Below are 23,414 nucleotides of genomic sequence, written 5' to 3'. Positions count from 1 at the left end.
GCCCGACCCAACGGGTCCACCGATGTTCCCTGGGCCTGCCGCACCGCGAGCCTTGAAGGCCGCCGTCCTCCGACCGAAGTCCTCTGCAAGTTTCTGTGCTGCCACACATCCTCGTCCAAGCCACACATCCTCGTCCAATAGCCCGACCCAACGGGTCCACCGATGTTCCGTGGGCCTGCCCGGTATGGGTAGCCCTGTCCGGTATAGCCCCGCGGAACATCCCTCCCCTCCCCAAACAGGGTAATTTTTTAGAGAGGTTTTCTTCCTCGCAGCCCTACGCTCAGTGCGCAGGGCCCCCGGTCCGCTCAGTGCGGATTACGGTTTGCTTGGCGTCCACCGATCATAAAGACCGGTGGGCGGCCAAGTGTGGTGTTGCCACCGGGTAATTTTTTAGAGAGGTTTTCTTCCTCGCAGCCCCACGCTCAATGCGCAGGGCCCCCGGTCCGCTCAGTGCGGATTACGGTTTACTTGGCGTCCACCGATCATAAAGACCAGTGGGCGGCCAAGTGTGGTGTCGCCACCGGGTAATTTTTTATAGAGGTTTTCTTCCTCGCAGCCCCACGCTCAGTGCGCAGAGCCCCCGTTTCCGCTCAGTGCGGACTTACGGTCTACTTGGCGTCCACTGATCAAAGACCAGTGGGCGGCCAAGTGTGGTGTCACCACCGGGTAATTTTTTATAGAGGTTTTCTTCCTCGCGGCCCCGCGCTAGGCGCAGAGCCCCCGTTTCCGCTGAGTGCGGATTTACGGGTTTGTTGGTGTTTGGTTCGCGGGGCGAAAAAAGCCCTACCCCAGCAATGTGCCGGGGCGTTCCCCTATCCACCACCCGGGGACGCGCCACGTCGGAGTTCACCTCTCCGCCCACTCGGACAACCGAGCAGGTCCGTGGAACCTAACCTAACCTTTTTTTTTTTTTTTTTTTTGTCAGAGGGAAAATACACTTCCGTACCCCTGCGCCGGGCAGTGCAATGGCGCAGGGAGTGTGGGACTCGCCTACAGGCGTTCGGCCATACCCACTAAAAACCCTCGTGCCCACCTTACACATTGGTCTCACCCTGTATCAGCTGTGCCTTAACCAGGGTTTCGACCTGTGCTGCTGCTTGCACAGCTCTCCTTAATTAATTAATCTACTTATTTACAGATATTTACATATTTACATATAACAACAACAAAATTGATTGATTAATTAATTAAGGTGTATAACATAAATAGTAAATAATCTCCTTAAAATGATTATGTGTGTATAAATATTAAATATATATAACACCTACTCCTTACAATCTATATTCACAAATAACTATATAAATATTAAGTATAAAATAAAATATAAATATAAACATTTGTAAATATAATCTCCAATATGTATATACATGGCCTACGCCGGGCGATGGAAAGCGCGCCGGCGCCGGCCCGTTCTCCTTTGACGAAGAGGGGCGGATGCTGGGTCAGCCTCTCTTACCCTCTCCGCTTCTTCCTTAGTGTTGAGAATATTCTCTGCGAACTGTTGGAATGCCCGCCAGTCGTGCTCGTTACGCAACATACTGTCGAGCACTCCAGTCAGTGTCGTCGTGTCCAGAATGTGGGCTATAGGTTGCCTTTCGGCTTCCCATGCCGGGCAGTCAAAAATTGTATGTGCCACGTCGTCGATTTCAGCAGGACAGTGGTGGCACCGAGGTGTTAGTTCCCTACCGGCTATTTGGTGCAGATATTTGCCAAAGCAGCCATGGCCACTCAGCATCTGCACTAGCCGGTAGGAGAGGTGCCCCCACCGCCTGTCTAACCAGTCTCGGAGTCTGGGGCGGACAGCGTCCAAAGTCCACTTGCCCGCCACAGACATCCTCAACTCATCGCTCCATGTCTGCGTGGTTCTTCTCTGGGCTTGGTCCCTCCACTCCTGAACTAGTTCAGGGGGAGGAGGAGGAGGAGGAGGAGGAGGAGGAGGAGGAGGAGGAGGAGGAGGAGGAGGAGGAGGAGGAGGAGGAGGAGGAGGAGGAGGAGGAGGAGGGAGGAGGGGAGAGGGAGGTTCCTCGCCTTCTCTCCTGCTGCAGTCTCTTCTCCAGTAAACCTCCGCTAAGGCGGCGGCCTCCAAGTGCCATGGTGGGAGTCCGGCAATAACACACACGGCATCGAAAGACACCGTGCGGTACGCCCTGGCCACCCTGATGGCCACAGCACGTTGGGACCGCCGCAGCAGAGTTCTATTTTGTGAGCAGAGATCGCCGGCCCAAACCGGACATCCGTATAGGGCCTTCGATCTCAGCATCATAGCATAAAGCCGTCTTCGTTTACTGCTTGGGCCACCGATGTTTGGCAGTATGCGGGTTAGAGCCGCTGCCGTGGCATCCAGTTTTGGAGCTAGGGCCGCAAAGTGCGGCCTGAAGGTCCATTTCGAATCCAGTACCAACCCGAGATATTTTAGGGTACCGCGGATTGGTATGGGAGTACCGCCGACCACTATTTCTAGCCCAGTCTGAGGTGCTCTCCTACTTCCATAAAAACAGATCGCCTCCGATTTCTCGAGGGCGACCTTGAGGCCTAAACCACGGATCTTCGCCGTGACTTGCGAGGCACCGGCTGTGGCCCGCAGTTTGGCCTCCCTAAAATCGGAGCCGGTGGCTACGACGAGTGTGTCGTCCGCGTAGCAGATGAGCTGCACACCGCGGACTAACACTCCCCGCAGCACCGCGTTATAGCCAATGTTCCACAGGAGCGGCCCGAGGACTGACCCCTGTGGAACTCCACACGACACAATGTGGCTCTCCCAGCCGTCCCTAGTAGGGTATAGGATTTTTCTATCCCGAAGATAGCTACCTACGATTCTCCTTAGATAATGGGGGACCCTGTGGTGTTCCAGCCCCGCCATTATGCTGTCCCAGGGCAGGGTGTTGAAGGCATTCGCTATGTCAAGCGAGACTGCAACCACCACCCCACCCTGAGATGTCGCCTCTGTACATACGTTCCGGAGATGGGCAATGGCGTCTACCGTGGACCGTTGACGCCTAAAGCCAAATTGGGAATCCGCCAAGTCTGGTCCTACTGAGGAGAGATGTTGATTGATGCGGCCGGCAATCACCCTCTCAAACAGCTTGCCGGCCTCATCAAGCAGCACTATTGGACGATAGGCTGCCGGGCTGTCCTCCGGTTTCCCGGGTTTCCTCAGTAGGACCAGTTTTCCCACTTTCCATTTTGACGGGAAGTTTCCATCGTTTAGGCATTTGGTCAGTAGTGACCTAAGTGCGTCGTCAATTCCGTGGTTTAATGCTAGTGCAAGCAGCCGCCCATGAATCCCATCGGGACCTGGGGCGGTGCGTTTGCACTGCATCTTAGTCTTAGCCATGTGGAGCTCCGACTCGGATACCTCCGGGACAGAACCGGGCGGTATCGAGCCGGAGAAGTCAAAACCGGTGCTTCGGGCACTGGGAGGAAAGAGTGTGGTCACTATAGATGTGAGTAGCGCCGGGTCCAGAGTCGAAGACAGAGGAGGAGCCCAGGGGCGCAGCTTACTCATCACGAGTTTGTACGGCCGGCCCCATGGGTCCAACTCCAGACTGCTCAGAAATTCCTCCCAGGCCCGGTCTTTGGAGGCGGCGATCTCAGATCTCAAGGCCTTCTTGGCATCTTGATATAAGACGTAGAGACGCCGCTCCTCAGTCTCTTCCCTTGCGCGACGTCTGCGGTATCTAGCGTACTGGTGGCGGGCAGCCACACACACAGCTCGCAACCGCGATAGCTCTGCCGACCACCAGTAGACCCGATTTCTCCGATGTTGCACTGGCCGAACCTTCGACATGGCGCTATCGGAAATATGCGCCAATGTCTCGGTCAGCCAGTTCACGCCTTCAGTAATCTCTTTTCCCTCCATCTTGTGGGACCATGTGCCGACAATGGTGGCAAGTTCGGCTGCTTCTTTGTCCATCGTTCTTAGGGACCACATTTGTCCGTTCCCGGCGGGAGCAGGGGTGTTTCGTCTGGTCTGGGCCCCGGATGGGGAGGAGACAACTTCGAAACGGATGTACCTGTGGTCCGACAGTGTCTCCACCCCAGTCAGGACCCTCCAATTTTGTACGCGACATGCTAGGGCGGGGCTCGCGAATGTGACGTCTATGATAGAACCACCCAGCATGCGCACGCACGTGTGCTCCGTGCCCGTATTTAATGGCACCAAGTTGTGCTGGGCCATCCACTCCAGCAATAGATCGCCGCGACAGTCCGAGACCGGGGAACCCCAAGCTCTCGATTTAGCATTTAGGTCCCCGGCCACGACGATGTCCAGCGGTTGCCCCCATTGAATGAGGGCACTGACCTCGTTTAGGTAGGCGTCAAAGTCCGCCAGCGACCGGTTCGGCGAGCAATACACTCCAATCACCGCGACGTCGGCAGACTTGACGCCTACGCACCCTCTTCCTTTTTTGTGTGAGGCAATTGGGTGGTCGACTTGGGTGTAAAGGGCCACTAAATCATCGAGATCTCCTACCCAATTGCCTCTGTTCGGAACCGAATACGGTTCCGAAATCACCGCAATGTCAATCGTCCACTGCGCCAGGCTCTGGACCAATAAATCTTGAGCTCTGGCGCAGTGATTCAGATTTGCTTGTAAAAGCTGTACAGCCATTAATTAGTGACAGCTTCGGCGATCTCCATCTGTTCCCCGCTCGGTGGGGCAGCGCTGCGGTGGGATACCAGCGATCTTCTCGAAATCGGTTTTTTGGGTGCCGAGCAATTTGCACTTCCCAATCGATGTTTGGCGTCTTTGCCCGCCGCCGCACAAAGGACGCAATTGGGTTGCGACGAGCAAGACGCCGCTTTGTGTCCCTCTTGGCCACACTTATAACACTGTCGGCTACGGTCTTCCGCTGCACAACGACTCGCCACGTGGCCCTTCTCCAGACAACGGTAGCAGTGGAGATCCCTCGCTCTGCCGACTGTTACTCTCGCCGCAACCCAGCCCACTAGAAATCGTCCGGTGGCGAGCTTTTTCGCCGCGGTGATTGGGACATAGGCCCACACACTAAACATGCCCGATTTGTTAGGTCTTAACGAACCAACTCGGACTTGGTCCGGTGTGCACTCTCCTTTTTTGGCGATGCATTGTTTGATCTCTTCCGTTGTCGTTGCATCATCCAGTCCGTCGATCCTGATGTCAACAGACTTTTCAGGTCGGGAAATTTTAATTGTGTCGTCTTTGTAGAGCTCTTGGAGCTTCTGCGCCAGGATGTCCGCTTTCGGAGCACTGGTGGCCCCCGGGACGCAGATGATGGTGGCCCCGGTGACCGCCCTGCGGAATTGGACCGACTCGACTCCTATGGTCTCTTGGAGATCCAACTTCTCCTTAGCCTCTTTGAGGACGGCACTATAGGTGAGGCCCTTCTTCACCGCGCCTTCGGTCAACGTGACGACAACCGCAGAGCATTGCGGCGCTTTTAATTTGCGCGGCGCAGGTGCAGCAGCGTTCCGCCGTTGAGGTGCCCTGGATGTCGTGGGCACCTTTGTCGCCTTCTCGGCCTTTCCATTTTTACCCACCCTCACCCACGCCCAGTTCTCCTGTAGTTCGTCCGGGTTAGTGGGGCGGGTTGGCGCAGCAGCTGCGGTAGCCGATGGTGGCTTTGCAACTGTCGCAGGTCCTTTCTTCTTTTTCTTGCTTTTCTTCTTTGTTTTTGCAGGACCCCCGGGAGCCGGGAGAGCCGCATTGATCGTCCGAGACGGGCCAGCCTTAGGAGCCGCAGGTACTGCGGGAGCCGCAGGGGCTGCTCGAGACGGGCCAGCCACGGGAGCCGCTGGTGCCGCAGGGGCCGCAGGGGCCGCACGAGACGGGCCAGCCGCGGGGGCCGTGCGAGACGAGCCAGCCGCGGGGGCCGCACGAGACGGGCCAGCCACAGGACCCGCTGAGGCCATCAAGGCCGATGTATATGTCGTGGCCGTTGGTGCCGCAGACGGCTTCTTATTAGAGGCCAGGGGAGGCCTGATACGCGGTTCTGGATTCAGCCGCGGTTCCAGCCCCTCCAGTCGGGCATTGAACCGTCGGATGATTCGTGCTTCCATCTCCTCGATGTCGTGAGATTGCGCCGCCTGCGGGGCATTGCGCATCTGCTCTATTATCTCCTTCATTTGTTTTTGCACAACTTCGAGCTCTTTGCGTAGGCGCGCATTATCTTCTTGTAGAGCCCGGGTCTCCTCCGAGAGCGTCCTCTGTGCGAGCGCTGTGCAGTCTTCTTTAATAGCCTTAACGGCGTCATGCAGCGCTCGCACAAAGGTGCCCTTTAAATTTGACGATTTGCTCGCCACCTTCTCCACTATTTCTAGGCTGGCCCCTATCCTTTTCAAGACTGAGGTCGCCGTGTCACCATCAGTATTTGCAGGCTCGCCAAGAACAAGCTCCGGCGAATACGCCGGGGACAGTGTCGAGCGAGTCCTGCGTGCCTCTGCCACTGAGTCCAAGAGCTCAGCCTCAGCGCGGGCTTTCATTTCCTCCTCTTGAGCCTTTAAAAAGGCTTGTTTTGCCGCCGCCAACCCCACGTACTCTCCTGTGGTTGGTGGGCGACCTCGTCCCTTTCTTTTGCCCGGGGAGCGATTGCTGCCCTCTGGACCCTCCTCAAGGGGCCGTTTTTTTCCGCGGCCCTCACTCCATGACTTGCCTGAATACAGGCTCTCCATTGATCCCGCTCGACTCGCGACCGACATAAAGCTGGCCGCCGAATCTGAGTCCGACTCCGATAAGCGCACATCTGGCACTTGGATGCGCGTCAACCTCACTCTTAACTCCTTCTTCGCTTCCTCCTCCAACTCTACCGGTTTTTTTGTTTGTTTGCTTGTCTCCATTTTTGTTCCCACGAGTACGGTGATATAAATGTCGACCCCCGGGTAACACCATTCCGGCGAGAAAGGCTGCATACTGTGGAGGGCGCCAGGTGTCCACAGGTTTTAACGACTTCGCTGTCGGGTTGTTAGAGTTTTCCTTCTCGCGCGCCGGCCGGCTAAGGCAAGCGCTCCGCTCCTAGTGGCCCCGCATACCCATAGCGCCGCTTCTACGAGGTCGTTGCGGAATTCCCCTTAACAAACAAAATATAACCAAAAATATAAAAGACCAAAACAAAAAAGCAAGAAAAAACAAACAAAAAAGAAAAAAAAAAAAAAAAAAAAAAAAAAAAAAAAAAAACCCCCCAAAGCCACTAGGTCTACGGAACTCTAGGGAGGTCGGCGTACCCTCCCTAGTTGCGGACGGATGCCCCCCCCACCCCTCCCCGACGGCAGGTTAATGCACGCCGGGGCCGCCCTCCCCAAATTCCGCGGGCCTGCCCGGTATGGGTGGCCCTGTCCGGTGTAGCCCCGCGGATACCCCCCCCTAGCCAGTTGTTAGCCTCCCTAAAGACGTTCGGGAGTTTCCAGGGTGCACCACGAGGAGGTCACTGGCCATCGCACCCCAACCTAACCTAACCTAACCTAACCTAACCTAACCTAACCTTTTTTTTTTTTTTTTAAAGAGGGGAATGCTTTATGCATACGACATGCCCCGGGGGGGACACGAAGTTATGCGAGATTCTCTCCCCTAGTGGGAGCATACCCGCTAAACCACCTCTGTTCCTCCTGCGCATTGGTGACGGGGCTACGGGCACGCTTTCGCACTCCTCCGCGGCCCCGTCTGCGCTAGCCGCCGAAGCAGCTCCACCACTGGGGTGGGTAAACCCACCATCCATCCTTTAGGGGAGGCGCGCCGGAACGATACGCGCCATCCTCCTTGCCCTTCGAAGCGGGTGACAGGTCCCCCCGAACCTGCCACCACGGGGCTATGGAAGCCGGAGAGACGAGGTTTTACCCCCGCCTCCCCAGCCACCATCGGCGGGTCCGATGTCGGGCCCCGCCGTTGACCCTACGGGCCGCGGAGGGGCTGGGTATGCCAGTACCCCTCCGCGGCCCCACCACACGTCCGGCCACGAGGGCTGTAAGATGGGCAGGATAAACCAGTACCCACCCACACCCCCCGCGGCCCCACCTCCAGGCCTGCTCCGAGGCGGACCCCCACAGTCCGCCTCTGGCAGCCTCCTCCGGGTGGGTCGGCCCTGCACGCTAGACCAGCCCAGTCCGGCCCAAGACAGCCGGTCCTGCACGCTAGGCCGACCCTGGTTCCTCTTAGCTTCACCGTGGGAGGCAGCCACGGTTACTAGAGCCCCACCGCCACGACAAGGCGGGAACCATTGGTGGGGAACCTAACCTAACCTAACCTAACCTAACCTAACCTAACCTAACCTAACCTAACCTAACCTAACCTTTTTTTTTTTTTTTTTTTTTTAAAGAGGGGAATGCTTTATGCATACGACATGCCCCGGGGGGGACACGAAGTTATGCGAGATTCTCTCCCCTAGTGGGAGCATACCCGCTAAACCACCTCTGTTCCTCCTGCGCATTGGTGACGGGGCTACGGGCACGCTTTCGCACTCCTCCGCGGCCCCGTCTGCGCTAGCCGCCGAAGCAGCTCCACCACTGGGGTGGGTGAACCCACCATCCATCCTTTAGGGGAGGCGCGCCGGAACGATACGCGCCATCCTCCTTGCCCTTCGAAGCGGGTGACAGGTCCCCCCGAACCTGCCACCACGGGGCTATGGAAGCCGGAGAGACGAGGTTTTACCCCCGCCTCCCCAGCCACCATCGGCGGGTCCGATGTCGGGCCCCGCCGTTGACCCTACGGGCCGCGGAGGGGCTGGGTATGCCAGTACCCCTCCGCGGCCCCACCATACACATCCGGCCACGAGGGCTGCAGGGGGCAGGATAAACCAGTACCCACCCGCACCCCCCGCGGCCCCACCTCCTGGCATGCTCCGAAGCGGACCCCACAGTCCGCCTCTGGCAGCCTCCTCCGGGTGGGTCGGCCCTGCACGCTAGACCAGCCCAGTCCGGCCCAAGACAGCCGGTCCTGCACGCTAGGCCGACCCTGGTTCCTCTTAGCTTCACCGTGGGAGGCAGCCACGGTTACTAGAGCCCCACCGCCACGACAAGGCGGGAACCGTTGGTGGGGAACCTAACCTTTTTTTTTTTTTTTTTTTTTTTTATAGTCTGGAAATGCATTTACGCACCCCCTACGCCGGGCTGTGCAATGGCGTAGGGGAGTGTGGGACTCGCCGGCCGCAGAAGATAAAGACAAGGCGACCGGAATACCCACTAAAACCAGACTGCCCTCTCACGCATTACGGCGGGGCCACGGGAACGCGTTAGCTTACATCCGTGACCCCGCCTGCGTATGGCCCTTACGGCCCCTCAAAACTTAAGGCGTGGGGAGAAGGGCAGCGGTGAATTGCCGCCTCCTTCTCCCCACTCTTCTCTGCCGGAGCGGGGGCGCTAGGGGATCCCCTTCGCGCTCCCGCTCCCTCTCCTCCTTCTGCAACATGACTGATTCACAGAAGGAGGAGACCGCGTTCCAAGACCTCTCACTTCCCAACATGGCGCGCACGACGCCGGGAAGTGAGAGGTCGCCGCCAATCGCCGCCACCAGGGTGCGGCGCTCTTCTCTCCAGGCGCAGCACACTTCGAGTGTGTGCTGCGCCGTATCCTCGCTGGCGCCGCACCCGTGGCAGCGCATCGTCACCTCCCGTCTGATTCGACACAGGTACCGTCCAAAGCAACCATGCCCGGACAGCACCTGTGTCAGGCGGAAGGTGAGGGAGCCGTGGCTCCTCCCACACCATTCCGGGAGCAGTGGGCGTATGGCCTCTATAGTGCGCACGCCATATTTGGCGTGCGCTAGGCTTCTCGCCCACCGCTCCACGGTCGTCACTCTCCTCACCTCCCGGGCGCAGGAGACGTCCTCTGGGGCCGGGGCTTCGCCCCGGGCTCTTTGTATGGCCCGCGCCCAGTAGGCTTCGGCCAGCACTCCCGCCTCGATTTCCCACGGAGGGGTGCCGGCCAAAACGCAGGCCGCCGCGTGGCCTACCGTTCGGTAGGCCCGGCACGCACGCGCCGCAACAATGCGTTGCGGCCTGCGGAGGAGGGCCCTGTTCGGTGCATTGAGGGCGCGAGCCCATATCGGTGCACCGTACAGGGCCATACTTTTGACGACCGTGGTGTACAGCATCCTCGCATGTACACCCGGACCGCTGAGGTTAGGGAGGAGCCTCGCCAGGGCTGAGGCCGCGCCCACAAGCCGGGGGGTCAGCGCTCGGAAGTGGTCACCGAAGCGCCAACCCCCGTCGAGGACAAGACCCAAATATTTTATCCGGGCCTTGACCCCGACTTCCTCTCCGTTGACCCGGAGGGTGGCCCCCGCAGGTACCCTCCACCGAGGCCCTTTAAAACAGAGGGCCTCGGTCTTACTGAGGGCCACTCGAAGGCCTAATGCCTCAATCCTCCGGGTCAACAATGTGGCTCCGGCCTCAGCCCTCCTTACCAATCGGCTCCAGGTGGTGTCCCGGACGGCTACCAGCGTGTCATCTGCATAGCAGATGACCGCCATCCGGGACAGCACCTCTCCGCGGATGGCCCAGTCATATCCGATGTTCCACAGGAGGGGCCCTAGCACAGACCCCTGTGGAACACCGGTGGCCATCCGCCTCTCCTCTCGACCGGTTCTCCCCATGTAGGACACTACCCGCCCTTGCAGGTAGTGTCCCACGACTCTCCGCAGGTAGAGGGGCACTCCGTGATACCGGAGCGCCTCCTCTATTACCGCAAAGGGGAGGGAGCCGAAGGCATTGGCGATGTCGAGTGACACCGCCATGGCTCCCTGCCCCTTTTGGGCCGCTTCGTCGGTGAACTTCTTCAGGGCGGCCAGGGCGTCCAAGGTGGATCGTCCTGACCGGAACCCAAATTGGTTCACCGAGAGTTGCGGCCCATCCCTCGCTAGATGCTGGATGATCCGGGCAGCTATAACTCGCTCCAACAGCTTCCCGGCCTCATCCAGCATCACCAGCGGGCGGTATCCCGACGGAGAGTCCGCGGGGCGGCCTTCTTTTCTTATAAGGACCAGCCGCCCCTCCTTCCACACCTCGGGGAAGTGTCCCGCTGCCAGACAGTCGTCGAAGAGGCAGCGTAGGCGGTCCCCGAGGTGCTTTAACGCGATGGGGAGAACCTTTCCCGGGACCCCATCCGGTCCCGGGGCCTTCCGCGGGCCTTGGAGCCGGCGGGCCGCCCCTAGCATTTCGTCCTCTGTTATCAGAGGAGGATTAGGGGCGGCGTCGTCCTCGTCGTTGGCCCTCTGCTGCGTCATGCGCGGTGGCTCAAATGGGGGGCTGTCTGGGAATAGCCCCTCTACCACCGCGCTGAGGACGGCCGGCTCCATGGTCTCCGTAGGGGGCGCCGTTTTGAATTTGGCCCGTACCATCTGGTACGGGCGCCCCCACGGGTCCGCGTCCAGGGCCGCCAAGAACTCCGAGTATGCAGCGTCCTTGGCGGCCCCTATGGCGGCTTGGAGCGCCTTCTTGGCCGAACGCATTTCGGCCTGGAGGCGCTCCAGCTCGCCCGGCTCCCGGTGTCGACGTCTTCGGCACCGGGATAGAGCACGGCGAGCGGCGTTGCTGGTGGCACGCAGGGCCGCGAGATCCCGCGACCACCAGTACACCCCCTCTCGGGGCGCGAGGCGTCGAGCCCTAGGCATTGCCGCGTCACAAATAGCCGTCAAGTCCCGACGGAACCTGGCAGCCCTTTCTCCGACCCCCAAGGATTGGGGGGGGTCGGAGGCCCACGCGGAGACGATTGCGGCCTCCTCTGCCAGGTCTCCGTCGAGACGTGACAGCTGCCACCTAGGGAAGACGCCTCTGCCGCCCGCCGTGCGAATTTGACGCCCAGGGGGCGCTGTGGAGACCCTGAACCTGATGTACAAGTGATCTGACAGGGTCTCCACATCCTCCAGGACGCGCCAACACGAGATGTGCGCGCCGATATTGGGGGTGGCGAACGTTACGTCAACGACCGAGCCACCCCGCGCGCGCACGCATGTGAAGGCGCTGCCCCGGTTCTCCGGGACCAGGCCGATAGAGAGAGCCCAGTCCCGAAGATGCGCCCCCTTGACGTCGGTGATGGGGGATCCCCAAGCCGCGCACTTAGCATTGAGGTCCCCCATCACGATGACCTGGGCTGGCAATGCCCTCCGCACCACCAGCTCCAGGCCATCCAGGAACCTCTCGAATTGTGAGAGGCTCCTGTTCGGGGAGAAGTAGACTCCGATGAGCACTACTTCTCCCCAGTTTGCCGCCACGTAACCCGCGCCCCTCTCCCTGAGAGAGAGGCGTTGCGGGCCCGTTGGCGGCACCACCATTCCTACCGAGCCCTCCGTGTCCCCCATCCAGTGTGGTTGGGAGGGGATGAGGTAGGGCTCGGCCACGACAGCGACGGCAATTCTCCACTCCGCCAGGGCCTGCATTAGCAGGTCCTGTGCGCGGGCGGAGTGGTTGGCGTTCGTCTGTAGGAACTCTGCATGCAGGTGTCTGGGCATTATGACACCTGCATGCGTTCCTCTTCAGGCTGCGGTTGCAGCCTGGGCGGCGGTTGCGCTTGTGGCGCGGGAGGAGGGCCATTGGTGCGGGCCTTCCCCCTCACAGTGGGGGGGGTGCATTTTGCACCCCCCATTATATGTGTGTGCGGGCAGCCTGTCCTATTACACACAGCGCAGTTGACAGGCGCCTCGCACGCAGCCCTCTTGTGGCCCTCTTGGCCACATCGGAAGCAGAGGCGACCATCCTCCGCTTCCGACGGGCATAGGGCCCGGGTGTGGCCCAGCTGCATGCATTTAAAACACCGCAGCGGCCGGGCCCTCACCGCGGTGACGGTGGCCATGCACCATCCAATGGCCACCTTCCCTATCTGTGCGAGGGCCTTCGCCGCCGCTGCCGGACACCGCACCAGGGTGGAACCCCCACCCCAGAAGCTGGGCCTAATTAGGCCCACTTTGACCATATCAGGGTGGCAGCCCCCGGTTGACGCCAGTTTGGCTGCCACCTCTTCGCGCGTCGTCGTCTCGTCCAAACCAGAGACCCGAAGGTCTGCAAGTTTGGACGGACGCGCGATGTCCGCCCAGCCGCCGATAACTCTGACCAATTCGGCAGCCAGGCGGTCGGCCGTCTCTTCCGGGGTGGTCCCCCCTACCTCCATTAACTTGGAGCCGGTCATACTGGTTCTGACCTTTACCGTCTCCAAGCCTAGGTCTCTGAGGCAGATCGCTGCCTTGGCCTTAGCCAAGACATCGACGTATTTGGCCTCAGAGACCTGTCCTTCTTCGTTTGTGATCGTGGCCCCCGGTTTGAGGGTGACAGTTATGGCCGCCGTTTTGGGGGCCACGATCTTTACAGTCTTGGGAGGGGGGGGAACCCGCTGCACCCTACCAGGGTGAACTGGTGCAGCGGGCGGGGCCCCGGCCGGAGCCTTCTTCTTTTTATTCCGGGCCTTCCGGCCGACCACTTGGGACCATGGTGTTTCGTCGCCCCCGGGTGTTTGGGGGGCGGGATTGGCGGTTCCGGCTCTGGCCTTCGCAGCCTTCCCTGCGCTTCCCTCTCCGCCAGTAGGTGGAGGGGGGGGAGGGGCAGCCGGTCCGGTCTTTTTGATTTTCCTCTTTGGCCTTGGGGCCGGTCCGGCTTTGGCCGCTGGGGCCGGGGCCGGTTGTGCCTCTGTAGTTCTCATAGCACCAGCCACTAGGTTTGGCCGGGCCACAGGGCGCGGCGGTGGCGGATGGAGCCTATCCGCCTGGAGGGGTGGTCTGACCACCGGCTCAGGGGGGAGGCGCGATTCCAGGTCTCCGAGGCGGGCGTTCACCATTCCGCCTACGGATTCCAAGAGTTCGCGCCTCATCTCGTCAAGCGCGCCCCTGAGCATTGTCTCCACTCCCGCCTGGGCCTGAGGAGCCTCCCTCGGAGTCGCGGCCACTTTTCTCTGCGACTCCGAGTACGCCTCTTTAAATGCCTTCAGCTCCGCGCGGATGATCTCAACTTCCTTTGCTAATCTGGCGTTTTCCGCGCGGAGCCGTCGCTGTTCTTCTTGGGGGGTGATCGAGCGGAGCTCCTCCACCGCCTCGATCACCTCCTTCGTGGCCCGGTTAATGTGCCCCAGCACTGTGCCCTTTATATTGCCACTCTTTTTGACCTCCCCCTGAATGGTGGCCACATTCAGGAGGGCTCTCGCGGCAAGGGCCTCGATCGTCGCAGCCGCCGGCTGAGCACATCTCGGCTCTGATTGCTCCCTAGGGAGGCACGGGGGCGGTTGGGGGGGGGCTTTCGAGCTGCCTGCTCTACTCTCCTCTGCCTCTCCCTCTGCCAGAAGTGCTCTCACCTCCTGCAGGTAGGCATTATGCGCCCCTGGTCTTCTGGGGCGGCCTCTCGCTGCAGTGGACACTTTGACAGCGACCGGAGCCGCCGTCTCATCGTCCTTGAGCGTCCTCTTCTTGGGCCTCTTCGTTGGAAACTTTAAGGCCAGCCTAGGGACCGTCGGAGCAGCTTTCTTCGCCTCCGTCGTGTCCTGCCTTCCCTCTATTGTGCTGTCCGAGTCGGTGGGTGGCTCAGACAATCCTGACATTCCGGACGCTTCGGATACAGACACTAGCTCAACTTCGCTCGTGTCGTCCTCCTCTGTCCGGTTTTTGCCAATCTCTGGCTCTCCCTCTCTCCACGCTTTTCTCCCTTCCTTTTTCGACAAATCCATATCGCTTGCTATCGAGGTCATTATTCGTGCAGTGGTCGTTGATTGGCAGTCTTTGGCCCCCCCAGAATACGAGGGCCGGCCAGAGGTCAGAGTGACCTCTGGGAGGGATTCTCCGCTGGAGTAACCAGCGGTACCCTCCTGGGGTAATATCTTTTTAGAGCTTGCCATGGTCATTGGTGGTCCGGCGTTGTCGGACACCGGAAGCCGCCTTTGTTGTGCAGGGTGGGGTCCCCCAGTCACGACGCGCGGCCTTGAAGGCCGCCATACTCCGACCGAAGTCCGCTGCCTTTTTACGTGTTGCCGCACGCCCTCGCCGATGTTCCGCAGGCCTGCCCGGTATGGGTGGCCCTGTCCGGTATAGCCCTACGGAACATCCTCCTCCTCCTCAGGGTAATTTTTTATAGAGGTTTTCTTCCTCGCGGCCCCACGCTCAATGCGCAGAGCCCCCGTTTCCGCTCAATGCGGACTTACGGGTTGTTAGTGTTTGGTTCGCGGGGCAAAAAAAAGCCCTACCCGAGCAATATGCCGGGGCGTTCCCCTATCCACCACCCGGGGACGCGCCACGTCGGAGTTCACCTCTCCGCCCACTCGGACAACCGAGCAGGTCCGTGGTGGGGAACCTAACCTAACCTAACCTAACCTAACCTAACCTAACCTAACCTAACCTAACCTAACCTAACCTAACCTAACCTAACCTAACCTAACCTAACCCCAGTCACGCGCCGCCCGCCCTGGCACCACCACGCGCTCAGAGTTGTAAATAGACGCTCCGCAAGTGAAAAAAGTGTAAAAAAAAAATCTAAGTTGTGGGAAAGTTTTCGCAAATATACCAGTGCGATATATCGTTGAACGCGGAAAAATAAGACGAGTGCAACGGTACCAAAATTACAGTGATCAAGCGAGGAATACAGAAGTTATAGACGGAAAAAACAAAAAATCTTAAGTTTTTAAACTTCAAAAATTCCCGCCGCCGTAATACGATCGACAACATATATTTTTTAAATTACCACCGGATAGGCCTTATGGAGATCTAGGTCCTCGTGTGGTTTTTGGAATTTTTCGGATCCGAAAAGACCACAAAAACCTTACAATACAAAAACCGCGTGGCCACGAGGACCTGGACCCCGGTGCGCGAGAGGGGCGTGACACACCTCATCTGAAAGCCCTTGACGAGCCGAACAAGGAGCTGCTTTCAGAATTAAAATCGGATGACCAGCTGTGAAGCTACAGGACGAGAAAGTGGGGCCAAAATTTGACCGATTTTCAAAAAATCATAACTCGTTATTAAGATCTGTGATATATACTTTTTATTGTTTTACAAGAAAGAGCGGTTCAAGACGAACACAGTGATACCCCATTTGGATTTTTCGGCTCAGAAATAACGGTGCGGTAACGTTTTTAAAAAAGGACTAAATTTAGAAAAACTTTAAGTGTTAATTAGGAACACTAAGTGTAAAATAAGTGTAGTTTTTAGTGTTGTATACTTAAAATTAGAGATAAATAAACAATATAAATTAAAAAACAAGGTGAAAAAGTGACGTTTTAAACAGGTGAATTTGGAAATCAAATTACGTAAATCGATAAAGTTAAAACGTAAACAAGTTGCGTCATCGCGCACCTGCACCGCTCGCACGCCGGCGTCATTACTCCCACGGCGGCGCCAACATTCCTGCGCGTGCCGGCCGGCGCCAACATTCTTTCACACGCCGGCGCCGAGACATTTTTCCCACGGGGTAATTAGCGTGAGAACCGGCGCACCTGCTCGTGGGAAAATAAACACTTAGTTAATAGTTTATCGACTTGACGTCATAGACATTGTGTTGACGTATTGTTTTATCGTTTTAGTGTTTTATATTTATTATTATTATTATTATTATTGGTATATATTGTGTTTTAAAATTAATAAACTGTGATATAGTTTTAAGAGTTTTGAGCCTATATAATAAGTTTTAATTGTATTATAAGTTGTAAATTTTCTGTAATTTGGGAGTTTTTAGATTTAAAATTTTACAAGGTTTGAATTTTAAGATCAATTTGAATTTTAAAAAACTTTTAAACGTTTAAATTTTTTGCGAAAGCGTTTTAAATTGTATAGTTACTTTTAAAAATTTTTTAGTTTTTTAAATTTTTTAGTTTTACTTTTTACTTTTTACTTTTACATTTTAAATTTTATTTTTTACTATTTTATAATTAAGATTTTACACTGTATTTTAAAGTCTAAAATTTTAATTATTATTCTATCGTGTGGGCCGACTCTTGAAGCTAATAGCAGAAATAAACATAACTGGACAAGTCGATATTATTATATTGACCGAGCTATTGCTGGCAGTATTAATTGTAAGTTTTAGTAGTAATATTATTAACAGTTGACGGGGTTATTACCTCTAAAAAATTAGTAGAACATTGAAGGGGCTGTTGCCCATTAACATCTGACTAAGTTTTAATTATAATTTATTTTGACAGGCGCCTATTGCCAAAGTTTTTAAATTAGAAATAAGTTAAGTATAAGTATATTGCTTGGGTTATTGCCCGCAATATTATTTATAAGGATATTGACAGGGTCTATTGCCCGGAATATTAGTAGTAAGTTAGACTAAGGTTCTATTGACCATTTTAATTTTAAGTTTTAAAATTTATTATTTTATATAATTGACGAGTTCCCAAACATGTTCGGTATCAGGACCCCGGTGAAGAAGAGAGACGCCCAGAACCGGAGCCCGGTAGAAGTAGAAATAGAACGAGAATCTGACTCGATAGAAATAATATTGTCACCAAACATTGACAAGGAGGCTCAGGTCCTGAGCGTCAGGAGGAGCGTTGGGGAATGGGAGTCCGGAGCGGACCCCACTTCTCAGACGTCTCCCAAGAAAGTTAGGACTGTGCGCAAGCGTCTAGAGCCCTCACAGAAGAATCAGAAAGAGGCGGAGAGCACTGGTGACCCCTCTAAAGACAAAGAGGAAAAGTCAGACATCAGTGATAGGTTGCGGAAAGCGAACTCTTATCACAAATCGGGAATAGTGCATATCGCAAATTCCCGAAACCTAAAAACAGAGATTAAAGAGGGGGCCACGGGTGCTCTCAACGGACTGTACCAGCTTGTCAGAGAGGCTGAATCTGAAATAAAGAAATTGAAAGAAGGAAAGGATGCTGACCGAGGGGCGCAGGGGGGGACGGCGAAAAAAGGGGACCTTAGCCCTCTGATTTCGCAAACGCCCCCTCCTGCCTCTCTCGACCAGCATAGTAATAAGCAGGAAGATTTTATGAAAAAGTTAGAACAACATAGCAAGCAATTAGAGAGAAATAGTAAAGAGATGGAGGAACTCAGAGAAGCCCTCAGACAAGCTGGTGACAGAGTAATACGGGGTACTTACGCGAGTGTAACTGCAGGCTCGTCGCAGAGGCCGTCCCTGGGTGCCGGGGCCACACACTCGGTGGCGGTCTCCTCCAGCGACGACACGGACACCGGGGACCAGGTCCTAGAAAAAATAAGAAATGTTATTAGAGCTAAGGACGAAGGGATCAGGGTAGACAGTGTTAGAAAGGCCAAGGACAGGAAAGTTATTATGGGGTGCAGCACGGAAGGTGAGTTGGAAAAGGTTAAGGACAGGCTCCGAAGTGTAGGCAGCGGTTTGCAAGTCGTAGACATTAAGAACAAAGACCCTCAAGTTAGGCTATTAAACGTACTTACCTCCATCAAAGACGAAGAGATTGTAAAGGCAATTAACAGCCAAAACAAGGGCCTCTTAAAGGACCTGTCAGAGGAAGACCGGAGGATGGAGGTAAGGTACAGGAGAAGGGCCAGGAATCCGCTTACATCCCACGTAGTCATTAGAGTATCGCCAAGGATGTGGCAGCGCCTGACGCACGCAGGAGCCGTGCATGTCGATCTGCAGCGCGTCCAGGTGGTCGACCAATCCCCCCTAGTCCAGTGCTCTCGTTGTCTGGGGTACGGGCACCCAAAGAGGCTGTGCACCGAACTGACGGATGTGTGCAGTCACTGTGGAGGTCCGCATCTCAGAACCGAGTGCACTAGTTGGCAGGCTGGTGAAACACCGTCCTGTCGGAACTGCCTTAAGGCGAAATCCGACAGGAGGGATCACAATGCGTTCAGCGACGACTGCCCGGTGAGAAGAAGGTGGGAGGCACTCGCGCGGTCCACCGTGGCGTATTGCTAAGGTGGTCCCAGGTGCCTCCGGCGCTCTTCAATCCGGGCAGCGCTGTCATCACGTCGTGCAGGCAAATTTGCAGAGATCCGGCGTCTGCACGGCAGAGCTAATCACAGAGGCAAAGGAAAGGAAACTTTCCTTTGCCTTGGTTCAGGAGCCGTATACTGGCAATACTGGGAAGATGAGGCAGCATCCGGGTACAAGGGTAGTACAATGCGCTGCAAACCGAGAGGTGGATGGCGTGGTTAAGGCAGCCATTGTACTATTCGACGACACCTTGAATATCACCCACTGCCCGGACCTCACTACTTGCAACATTGCAGTTGCAAAAGTGAGGACTGCGGCGTGGACGGTAGGCTTGGTGTCCGTCTACCTGGAGTCGAACAAGCCCATCGAACCTTACCTGGACTCGATTGGCTCTGTCGTGGAGAAATTGGATACTGCCGACGTGATACTGGGCGGCGACGTGAACGCGTGGTCCTCATGGTGGGGAAGCCGAACCACGGACAGACGGGGGGAGGAAGTTTCGGCCAAACTCGACGCGTTGGGTCTGCATGTACTTAACTGTGGGTCTGAGCCTACCTTCGACACCATCCGCGGTGGAACCCGGTTCTCCAGTTGCGTGGATATTACTGCGTGCTCGACCGCAATGCTCGGTAAGGTGGTGAACTGGCGTCTCGCAGAGAATATATCCAGTTCTGATCACAGGGCAATTCTGTTCGACGTAAGACTCCGCGTATCCCCAGGCACGGACATTTGTCGCTCCACCCGGAAGTACAATACTAGAAAGGCAAATTGGGGCGAATTTCGAGAGAAACTCGCCTCAAAGTTAAGAGAAAGAAAGTTAACATCTGAGGAAGTGGAAAAAATCACCGAAAGGGATATTCTAGAGAAGGTAGTTGATAGTTATGTGGAAACCGTGGTGGAAGCCTGTAATGAAACCATGCCGGGGATACCGAGGAGGGGTAGGACAGGATTGCCCTGGTGGTCAGAAAAGCTCTCTCGCCTCAAAACGGAAGTTTTGAGAAAGAAGAGACGGATTTCCTGCGCGGCGCCGGTTCGTAGAGATTGGGTCGTGCAACAGTATATCCACGCAAAGGAAATTTACCTAACCGAGGTAAGGAAGGCTCAGACCCAGAGCTGGAAGGACTTCTGCGGTCGTCAGGAGCGTGAAACTATGTGGGATGGAATTTACAGGGTGATAGGCCGTACCGCTGTGAGGCACGAGGACGTCCCCCTCGTTAAGGATGGAAACGTCCTTAGCGGGGTGGAATCAGCCAGGGCCTTAGCTGAAGCTTTCTATCCCGAAGACAGGCACGGGGATGACAATGCGGACCACGCTGAAATGAGAAGAGTGGCAATCACGGTGAACGCGGCGTCACATGATGAAACATGTGACCCCCCATTCAAGATGCACGAACTCATGCGGTCCGTGTCGAGCTTCAGCCCAAAGAAGGCGCCTGGTCCCGACGGCCTCACCGCGGATATTTGTCTTGCGGCCATCACCCTGGATCCAGCGGTATTCCTGTCGATTGCAAACCGTTGCCTGGCCTTGGCGTGCTTCCCCAGGAGATGGAAGGAGGCAGTGGTTGCAGTGCTGAGGAAACCCAATAAGGAGAACTACACACAGACTAAAGCTTTTCGCCCGATCGGACTCTTGCCTATCATGGGGAAGATCGTGGAGAAAATGCTGGTGAGGAGGGTCCAATGGCATTCTGCACCTAGTATTAGCCGGCACCAATACGGCTTTATGCCGCAGCGAAGTACCGAAGACTCCCTCTACGACATGGTACAGCACATACGGGCGGAAGTCGCAAGACGGAAACTCGTTGTGCTGATATCACTGGACATAGAGGGAGCCTTCGACAACGCCTGGTGGCCGGCAATCAGGTGTAGATTGGCCGAAACTCGGTGTCCTGTAAACCTGCGTCGCCTTCTAGACCACTATTTAAGTGATCGGAAGGTGCACGTTAGGTATGCGGGAGCCGAGTGGACCCGGGAGCCCACGAAAGGATGTGTGCAGGGATCCATTGGGGGACCGACGCTCTGGAATCTACTGCTGAATCCGCTCCTGGTGGAGCTTCAGGAGATGGGCGTTCGCTGCCAGGCTTTTGCTGACGATGTGGTCCTGATGTTCTCGGGGGAGGGAGCCGATGATCTGCATGGCGTGGCCAATGGTGCTCTCGAGCATGTTCGGAAGTGGGGTGTTCGTAATAAACTCAACTTCGCGCCACATAAGACCACGGCAATGGTGATAACCAAAAAGATGAAGTACGACACTCCACGACTGAGCATGGGCGGGAGACCCATTGAGCTCGCCAGGCAGATCAAAATCCTGGGGTTGACAATTGACGATAGACTTAGTTTTAAGACGCACATTGAAAATGTTACCAGAAAAGCGCAAACACTCTATCGTCAATTGTCAACTGCAGCGAAGATTACGTGGGGGCTGAACCCCGAGGTGATCAGGACCATATACGTTGCGGTAGCGGAACCCATCATCCTATACGCGGCTAGCGTGTGGGCGCCGGCGGTGGGAAGGAAGGGCATTCGACAATTGTTAGGACAGGTGCAGCGCGGGTTTGCGCAGAAGATCGCGAAATGTTATAGGACAGCCTCTCTGCACTCGGCCCTAATACTTGCTGGGTTGCTTCCTCTGGACCTTCGGGTCCAAGAAGCGGCCCTCCTTTATGAGGTAAAGAAGGGTCACACCCACCAAGTATTGGGAGACCTTGTGCTCGAGAGGCCGGTAAAGTTCGAAAACTCTGCGCACCCCGCGCTGCTGGAAGGGCTACAGTTCAACTGCCTGGCGGACGGTGACGAAGCAGCCCAGCGAGCTGCCGTCGAGGTAAATATTTACACCGACGGCAGCAAAATTGACGGCAAAGTCGGCGCGGCGGTATCTGTGTGGGATAACGTCGCGGAGATCTCTTGCCGGAAATTAAAGTTGGGAAGCTTCTGCACCGTATACCAGGCGGAACTGCTTGCCCTAAGTGAGGCCGTGCAGCAAGTGGTGAAAAGTAAGAAAGGTAGCTTTGGTATTTATTCCGACTCAAGATCCGCGTTAGAGACGCTAAGCAGCGGCGTTTCACTCCATCCCCTCGTGGATGGAATAAGAGAGAATTTGGAAGCAGTGAAAGCGCAAGGAAAAGTTTTGAAAGTATTTTGGGTGAAGGCACACGCGGGGATGGAGGGAAACGAACGCGCGGATTTCCTGGCGAAAGCGGCAGCAGTCGGAATGAAGACCAAAGCTAACTATGAAAGATGCCCTGTTTCATATGTCAAGCGACAGATTCGTCTGGACACGCTTGACAAATGGAACAGGCGCTATATGGATGGAGACACGGCTTCCACCACGAAGCTCTTCTTTCCCGACGCCGTGGCGGCCTACCCTGCACTTCGGAGGATAGAGTTAGACCCCGTGCTGGCTCAAGTTTTGACTGGGCACGGGGGGTTCTCCGAATACCTGCACAGGTTTAAGTGCAAGGAGGACCCCTCCTGCATTTGTGATCCAGCACGGGGTGAATCCGTGCTGCACATACTCACGGAGTGCCCAGTATTTGATAGATACAGAATAGATTTAGAAATGCAATTAAAAGAAAAAATTAATAAAGAAAACTTAAAGAATCTAATTAGTAATAAGAGCAAAAGTGGGCACTTCGTCGAGTACTGTAGGTCCTTGGCCAAAATAGTAATACGTAGAAATAAGGTGTAGTTTTTGTGATTTTCAATTTGTATTTTAACTTTGTATTTTAATTTTGATTTTATTTATTATTTGAATTTATTTTGTTTTAACCTAGCATAAGAATTTGTGATATTAGAATTAAGTAATTTTGTAAATTTTGTTTTTAAAAAATTTTAATAAAGAAATAAAGAAATATGTACCCCAAAGTCCCTGATCGCCATGTTAGGGGAACGAGAGGGCGGCATAGCGCCGCCCAATAAAAAAAAAAAAAAAAAAAAAAAAAAAAAAAAAAAAAAAAAAAAAAAAAAAAAAAAAAAAAAACCTAACCTAACCTAACCTTTTTTTTTTTTTTTTTTTTTTTAAAGAGGGGAATGCTTTATGCATACGACATGCCCCGGGGGGGACACGAAGTTATGCGAGATTCTCTCCCCTAGTGGGAGCATACCCGCTAAACCACCTCTGTTCCTCCTGCGCATTGGTGACGGGGCTACGGGCACGCTTTCGCACTCCTCCGCGGCCCCGTCTGCGCTAGCCGCCGAAGCGGCTCCACCACTGGGGTGGGTGAACCCACCATCCATCCTTTAGGGGAGGCGCGCCGGAACGATACGCGCCATCCTCCTTGCCCTTCGAAGCGGGTGACAGGTCCCCCCGAACCTGCCACCACGGGGCTATGGAAGCCGGAGAGACGAGGTTTTACCCCCGCCTCCCCAGCCACCATCGGCGGGTCCGATGTCGGGCCCCGCCGTTGACCCTACGGGCCGCGGAGGGGCTGGGTATGCCAGTACCCCTCCGCGGCCCCACCATACACATCCGGCCACGAGGGCTGCAGGGGGCAGGATAAACCAGTACCCACCCGCACCCCCCGCGGCCCCACCTCCAGGCATGCTCCGAAGCGGACCCCACAGTCCGCCTCTGGCAGCCTCCTCCGGGTGGGTCGGCCCTGCACGCTAGACCAG

The 23,414-nt window shown here is 55.7% G+C and overlaps 1 protein-coding gene across 1 annotated transcript; it reads right to left on the bottom strand.

The window, feature by feature from the left end:
* Window positions 1-12,411: 12,411 nt before the first annotated feature.
* LOC123722162 (actin cytoskeleton-regulatory complex protein PAN1-like) lies at window positions 12,412-14,775 on the bottom strand. The gene has a single exon (XM_045683037.1). It carries the CDS (start codon window positions 14,773-14,775, stop codon window positions 12,412-12,414), a length of 2,364 nt encoding a protein of 787 aa, XP_045538993.1.
* Window positions 14,776-23,414: the final 8,639 nt, after the last annotated feature.

This window comes from Papilio machaon, chromosome 20, assembly GCF_912999745.1.
Source record: "Papilio machaon chromosome 20, ilPapMach1.1, whole genome shotgun sequence".
NCBI lineage: Eukaryota > Metazoa > Arthropoda > Insecta > Lepidoptera > Papilionidae > Papilio > Papilio machaon.
The sequence above is the reverse complement of the archived record's forward strand: the minus strand, read 5'-3'. Positions and strand labels throughout refer to the sequence as shown.

What these genes read in the sequence shown, in the direction of transcription:
- LOC123722162 (XM_045683037.1), bottom strand. Translation starts at nt 14,775, where the DNA reads ATGGCAAGCTCTAAAAAGATATTACCCCAGGAGGGTACCGCTGGTTAC.